We start from the raw sequence: 7,228 nt of genomic DNA, 5'->3' as shown, positions 1-7,228 counted from the left end.
TGGAAAGGAGGTTAAACTCTGGAAACCATGGTTGAATCAGAAGACCTACATAGCCCTCGAACTAGGGCCCTTGGTTGAAAACCCTATGTCAGTCTTCGAGATCCTTAAAGACAACTACAAAATATCCTTTGGAACAAAATAGCATATCTAAATTATGGGTCCAATTCTGATGAACCCACGCCTAAAGGGAACTCACCAGAGGCCAGAATCCATTAAACAGGAAAATAACCACTAATCTTAGTAAAAAAACTCATTCATCTGAAGCATTGGGGTGTCTGTTGAGTTCTCCACCACAAAAGCTTGGCCTTAAAGAGCCTTAGAGGGTTAGGAGCAGGAGCATGGCTTAAGGGCATCTTTGAATGGGAAAGGTTTTGATGTTGAAGATGTCCCACCTCCTCTGGAACCTCCTCTGAGGCATGTAATGAGGGAAATCAAGGCATTCTTGATGCCATAATCTCTGAGTTCAATTCTCGAATTTAATTGCTTCCCTTCGAAAAGGAGTCTCATCACCCCTACAGGGAGACATGTCACCTATGAACCGTGTCTGCAAGCGATGAAACAACAATCCCTTCACTGACCATGAAGCATAGGGACTTTCCAAAAAAAAAAGTATTAACAAAAATTAGATTTTTTGGATATCAAAATCCCATAAACCAATCTTCAGCAAGATGGATTTAGGATTTGGAGACAAAGGATCCATCTCACGAAAGCAACTCGAGGGATTCAAAACAGACCTGGGAACCAAATCTATCTGGGGAGTTATGTCAAACAATTTGCAGGCAACCCCACACCACTCGTGGACAATTGAGAAAAAACATTTTGATAAACACTTTGTCGAACACTTCCTGCACATGTGTTTGTCACTCCTCAAATTATTCGCATGCCCTAAGGCTAGTTTCAAGTTCATACTAAGAGGGACACCCAAAACTAGCAAGTGTACACTTTCTACCAGGCCCTCTCCATCTCACCTAGAGACCCCAATTGCAACCTTTGTTCTGAGGTTCCTTTAACAATGATACTACCCAAATAGCCACCGAGGTGAAAGACACTGATTAGGGCCATAACTCAACCATAAGGTCACTTGATAGATTGTGATAGAAGGGCATTCAAACCTTAAATGACTAAGTCCACCTGCGAAAAACAACATCGAGGGAGAAGTGATTGGCATATGCTAGTTTGTGTCCTCCTCCTTGTGTTTTATAGTGTGAGGGCATGCAACAGCATTGTCATCTAAGGATCTGCACAAAAAACAAAACAAAAAAAACAAACCTAGCACTCCTCATAGTCTTTGTCATTCTATCCATATTTTTCTAGTTTACTATTACAAACCTGGCTTTTAATATGTAAGTTCAATGTATATAAATTTTTAAAAAATATGTAACAAGATTCTTAATCATGGAGATTTACCTCCACTTTATCATGGAGATTTTTTATTTGTAAATAAGTTTTGTTACAATACCATGGTTTATTAATACCACACGCCCAAGAAAACCCATAACTTGTTTATTTATATACAATTAATTTGTTATATTAATTAATATTAATGTTGTAAGTAATATATAACATGACAATGATATAAATTAAATGGTTGGTAAAGTCAATAGGTATCAATTCATAAAACACTTAATTCATTATACATCTCAAGTTGCTAAAAATTAACTAAATAATAACTATATTTAAAATAATTCTTATTATTATTAGTGATAAAAATAATTAATAGATAAGTTAAACATATGTACATTTCAAAAAAATATGTAACAAGATTCTTAACCATGAAGATTCAGCGCCATTATATCATGGAGAGTTTTGATATATAAATAGAGTTTGTTTTTTTTTTTTACAGAAACAAATAGTGGATATATTAGATACTTGGCCTTAATGCCAAAAAACAGTTTACAAAAGGAGAGCCTAATTCCACGGATGCCTCACAACCTTGCAAGGTCATGTCATTTATGCTTAGTTCACATCTCTTTTTAGTTGCTACTATGTGGTCAATTTCAGAGATTTTCCCAAGTTTGTGAATACATACATACTGATTTAACAATAGACAGTAAAACATGACAGCTCTCTAAATTAAGGAATTGGTTCCCATGTTTCCTGTCCACCTCTGAGCAGAGCTCCAGCCGTAAGAAGGGCTGCTTTGTTGGCTTCAATGTTCGCCTCCTTATTATTAGCTCTCAACACATGGTAGAATTTCAAATTCTGAAATGAGTCTTCAATATTTGCTATTCTGAAGATCAGCCTTGCAAGCCGTAGATCCATTGGCTTAGTTTGAGTTACCATAGTGTTAATGATAGCCTGAGAATCTCCAATTACATTAGCCTCCCTGATGTTCAGCCCTTTCAAAAGCTTGAGTCCTTGGAAAAGATTCAAAGCCTCAGCTTGAATGCTAGATGCAATGCCCAATCCCCAGGCGAAACTGTGGATCCTTATGCCATCTGGATTTAATATGACACCTCCAGCGCCAGCTCTTCCAAGGTTTCCCTTTGCAGCCCCATCAAAAAATAGAGAGTGTCTCAGATGATTTGTAATCCATACCTAGAATTCTTTTGTTGTAGCCCTTATTTGCCAATCTTTGGGGAGGGAGATACTTTTTGCCATTTTTTGGAACTGAAGATCAAGAGAAGAGCCCCAATTTATGTCTTGCTGACTTAGATTTAAATCATCTTTGTGCTCTCTCAAGCACTCTTTTAATTGGCATTTAATCTTAACTGCCACAAGCTTGGCATCCTATTCATGATTTCCTAAGATCCTTTTATTTCGCTCTAGCCAAATCTGCCAACAGACTATTTTAGGGAGAGTAGACCAAGCAGATCTGATAATTTTGTTTTTTGGAGGGGGACCAGGATACCTTTTCGGCCATTTAGCAAAAAAAACAGGAATGGAAGAAGGCAAAGCAAAGCTGGAACTCAAAGATCCTAGCAGCTCGGTCCAAATGTGCTTCGTGAAGGTGCATTCTAACATCAGGTGAGTTACGCTTTCCTGGTATTCCTTGCAAAGGTTGCACCTTGAAGGGCCATGGAAACCTCACTTCTGAAGATTATCATCAGTCAAAATTTTGGAGTGGCATAGTATCCAGTTGAAGAAGTCAATTTTTGGCAAGAAGGGATGATGCCATATCCCTTTCCACGACTCTAGGTTCGTGGCCACATGAGGGTGCTCACACAGCTTGGTGTAGCCAAGAGCTATCATGTATCCTCCAGCATTCGCACCCCAACCTCTTGAGTCTCGATTGCGTGCCAGCATTGGAGCCAAGCCATGCAGCTTGGTTAACAGGATCTCTCGCTCCATAAACAAATCTAGGGGCGTTTGAATATTCCAGCCAGCCCAACGTGAATCCTGTCAGGCGGAAATGTCCCACAGGGAGCACAATCCAGCCTTGTTCATCCATGTGCGCAGCGCTTGGAGAGAGTGACAGTCTCCCAACGGCTCATTATTCATTATCCTGTCTGTCTAGAGATTGATCCGTTTTCCATTGCCGGGAATCCAGTAGGCGTGGGCCTTGATGAGCAGGCAGGATTTGGTACAGAGCTTTAGGAAGGGAGTATTTGGGAGCATCTGAGGATGATCTAGGCAGCGGGAGCGTTGGCCTTTGAAATATTTTTTCCATAGAGCCAATTGCGCCCAGCGTGGGTTAGGCACAATAATTCTCCAAATTAATCTAGCTCCCATTGCAATGTTATGGTTGCCAAGAATTTTAAAATTCAAGCCTCCTTCCAACAGTGGTTTGGAGATGGATTCCCAGTTGACTAGCAGAATCTTTTTCTCATTATGTTTGCCCCCTTTCCAAAAAAAAAATCGAATGATCTCCTCCATTTTCCTGAGAATACCAGTGGGAGCAAGAAGGACAGAAAACTGAAATAAAGGAAGATTGTTGAGAACAGATTTGATGAGGACAAACTTACCAGCAATGTTTAGCCAGGAAAATCCCCAAGCAAGCAACTTGATCTTGAATTTCTCCAATTGGGGGAGCCAATCTCTACTATAGGCTCTTTTGAGAAAAACAGGGAGGCCCAAGTACTTGAAGGAAGTCCAATTTGAGGAGGCGGCGAATCCAAACGTTCTGGAAATGGAGTTGAGCAAGATGGAAGTGGTGTTCCAACAATAAATATGACATTTTCCTTTATTTAGACTGCTTCCCGAAACCATACAAAACTCGTCCAGAGCTCCATTAAATCTGAAGGCTACAAGCACAAAAGCTGCTCCCAATAAAAAGGTGTCATCCGCAAAGAGGGCATGATTTATGTTTTTAACATCTCTTGCAATGCAGAGCCCAGCGATATCCTGATCCATCCTTTTTTTGTCTAAGTAAAAACTGAGGATAGAGGCTTGAAGAACAAATAGAAGTGGTGAGAGAGGGCACCCCTGCCTGAGCCCTCTCGTGGCTTTGAAAAATTCAACAGCTCTGCCATTTACTAATGGGGCAATCCAAGGCTCCGAGATGGACGTTCACAAGGCTTTTGCATAAACCTAGAGAGGATTCCAACAACAAATGAAATGTCCGATCTGGTAGTAGTAAGGTAGTTGAGACTTCCTACAAGTTGTCTATACTTTGTTGCATGCTCAAATTATTTTCCTTCAGTGGATGTGAGCTTTAAGTTCTGTTCCATTGGAGTAGTCAAAGGATTTCACTCAACCATGCCAAACTTGTTCAACAGATCTCCAATGTACTTCTTTATAAGATAGGAATATAAACACATATTTTTGGGTTGTTTTTATATATCTTCCAACCACTCTTCCCAAAAAGAGGTGATAGGAAAACCTACAACTACAAGTTTTGCGATAAAATTCCTACTTAAACAAGAAAATAATTGCAATGAATTGAACAAGAATAAGGAAAGAATACAAGAGAGGGACTAAATCCTTTGGGTTGGGTCCAAACCCAAGGGTTTCAAACCTCCAAAACTAACTCAGATGTAGGCCAACAATGAATTTCTCATTAACAGAAAATAAGAGTCAGATACACCATATGAAAGATGAAAATAACAGTATCAAGCATGAGGCTCTCAGTATCTACTCCTATCTTCCAAAAAAAAATTGATTCATAATTAACCTTTAGGCTTGTTTATTTATACAAAAAGTAGTTGAGGGTGGATCCCTTGAAAGGAGGAGTGATTCCCTCCAAAATCTCGAGATTGGTGGACTTGGTTCCCTTGGATCTTCATATGTGCTTGAGTTCCTCGGCTACTAGTGAATTCGAGTTTTTAGTGAGGAATTTTTGATCTGAAACCGAGTTGGGGAGTTAATGTAGTGGATAACCCCCCCCATATTCTCTCTAGATGTCTCCAATCAACCTTTGCATAGTAAATATCTCCAAAAATGATTCTTTTTCCTGCATATTAATCACATTAGGCCAGGAGATGTGAGAAAAGGTGAGTTTAGGAGCTGAAGGATAACACAATGGGCCTCAAAATATACCCATTTATGCGACCCATCAAATATTAAAGTTCATGCATGGAGGGATTTTTTTTTAATGTTGTTCACAAACACTGGGTGGCCACTACATCCATGGGAAAATCTGGGCAGATCATCCCAAAGGGATCTACCTATTGACCAAACTAGCAGGGTTTAACCCCAAGGGCATTGAGGAGATTTGATCTCATGACCTCCCGATTGGTGAGGTACTTAGCAACCAAAACTAAACAAATTGAGTTATTCCTTGAGGCTTGCATCAAGGGATGATATTCACCATATATTTGTCCATAAAACCATAGATGCACCTAGAAGATGCATGATATTTAACAAATTTGGAGTTTGTGGGTTTCCCCCCATAATTTATGTCCTCTTCAAATGTTGATATTTAAATTGTAGAAATTTTGAATAATTTAACACATATTCAACAGAGAATATCCTGATCATGTACTATTGCGAAATACATACACAATACATAAGCTCCTCTACGTTGATCATCAATATAGCAACATCAATAACAATAAAAGATCAAGAGCATTCACACATTAACACAGTATGTAACTCGGGGAAAGCATCTCGCTAAAAACCCCAACTATCTGTATATTAATGATTGAGACCATGTAACATTACAAAGTACAATGCTTATCACAAGCAATCCAGTACCAGCTCCACCTGTTACACACAATACAGCTCAGATCTGATCTCCAAATCTATTCCACTGCTTGCCTGCCTCCACTGCTCAATACCTGCTCAAGAACTGATGAGAATGGCTCACCAAACTCGTATTTCACCTCAAAATAATCACTCACACTTTGTTGGATGTGAGCAAAGGCTACAATACTGGGCAAATACGTGAGCAAACTCATTGGCATACTCAATCCCTTGATTGTGCAAGATCTGGTGCACAACTATAGTCACAACTGATAGCAATCTGATTCTCTACCACCTGTCCCTGTTGAACTGAACATGCACTGACATGCAACTGAGTTAACTGATGTATTCTATATTTGTATTATGAGTTAATAATTAGTTTAACAACTCATCATTAGTCTATTTGCAGTTAGACTAACTACAACTAGCTTAACCAAGTCAAACTGAACACAACTCCATCAACTCCACAATCAACTCCACCAAACTCAACTGATTGAGTTCTAACTGAAGTCATGCATGCAACAACTCAAATGACTCATAAGAAAAGTGTATTTCCTTCTTACAGCTGCATGTGCCACCTCTGTAGCTCAAACTGAAGTGCTCCAAGAGAATAAGATCAAGTTTATAGTCCAAATATTATTATGAGACAATAATATTTGACTTTTCTATTTTTGACAACCAGTCTAAAAATAGACTTTGATCACTCACACTTTGATAAAAAATAGAAGTCCATCTATTTTTCCCAACTTGACCAATCATCCATAAACAACAACCTGCAATCCATAGACATGATCCATATGTCTAAAAATAGACATAGTCTAAAAATAGACTTGGCCAAAAATAGCCTGCGGGCCCACTTAGTGAAGGCAACTCTTTTCACTAAGCTCCATCATCTTGTTGCAATCTCAACATAAATGGCCATAAATTCTCATATAGGAGGAGTTTTTCAGACTATGATATACTATTGGAAAGGTCTCAGAGAGGACTGTCCAACAATATTATCCATAACTTCATTAGGACATCATAAATTTGATAGAAACTCAGTAAATTTCAAACCTCTTTGACTTCACTTGATGAGGGAATGCAAGAGGTCAGGTTATCATACTTCTTCCTTTGATTAATAAATGATACTACAGCGTCCTTGGGAATCCCCTTTGACATCAAT

At 38.9% G+C, this 7,228-nt stretch overlaps 1 protein-coding gene across 1 annotated transcript; it reads right to left on the bottom strand.

The window, feature by feature from the left end:
- Positions 1 to 2,073: 2,073 nt before the first annotated feature.
- On the bottom strand, positions 2,074 to 3,391 carry LOC149254488 (uncharacterized). The gene is made up of 2 exons (XM_089454795.1): positions 3,167 to 3,391; positions 2,074 to 2,484 (listed from the first exon to the last, which is right to left on the bottom strand). The coding sequence occupies exons 1-2, from the start codon at positions 3,389 to 3,391 to the stop codon at positions 2,074 to 2,076; spliced, it is 636 nt and encodes a 211-aa protein (XP_089310921.1).
- Positions 3,392 to 7,228: the final 3,837 nt, after the last annotated feature.

The sequence above is a fragment of the Pinus tabuliformis genome, chromosome 7, assembly GCF_031772625.1.
Source record: "Pinus tabuliformis cultivar Carrire ecotype Pingquan chromosome 7, CPIR1, whole genome shotgun sequence".
In the NCBI taxonomy this organism is placed as follows: domain Eukaryota; kingdom Viridiplantae; phylum Streptophyta; class Pinopsida; order Pinales; family Pinaceae; genus Pinus; species Pinus tabuliformis.
This window is presented reverse-complemented; position numbering and strand designations above follow the sequence as displayed.

Bases quoted from the DNA above. Each gene is read 5' to 3' on its own strand.
- LOC149254488 (XM_089454795.1), bottom strand. From the start codon at position 3,391: ATGGATGAACAAGGCTGGATTGTGCTCCCTGTGGGACATTTCCGCCTG. The intron at 2,485-3,166 runs GTGTGAGCACCC...GGGGCTGCAAAG, and splicing joins GCTCTTGGCTACACCAAGCT to GGAAACCTTGGAAGAGCTGG.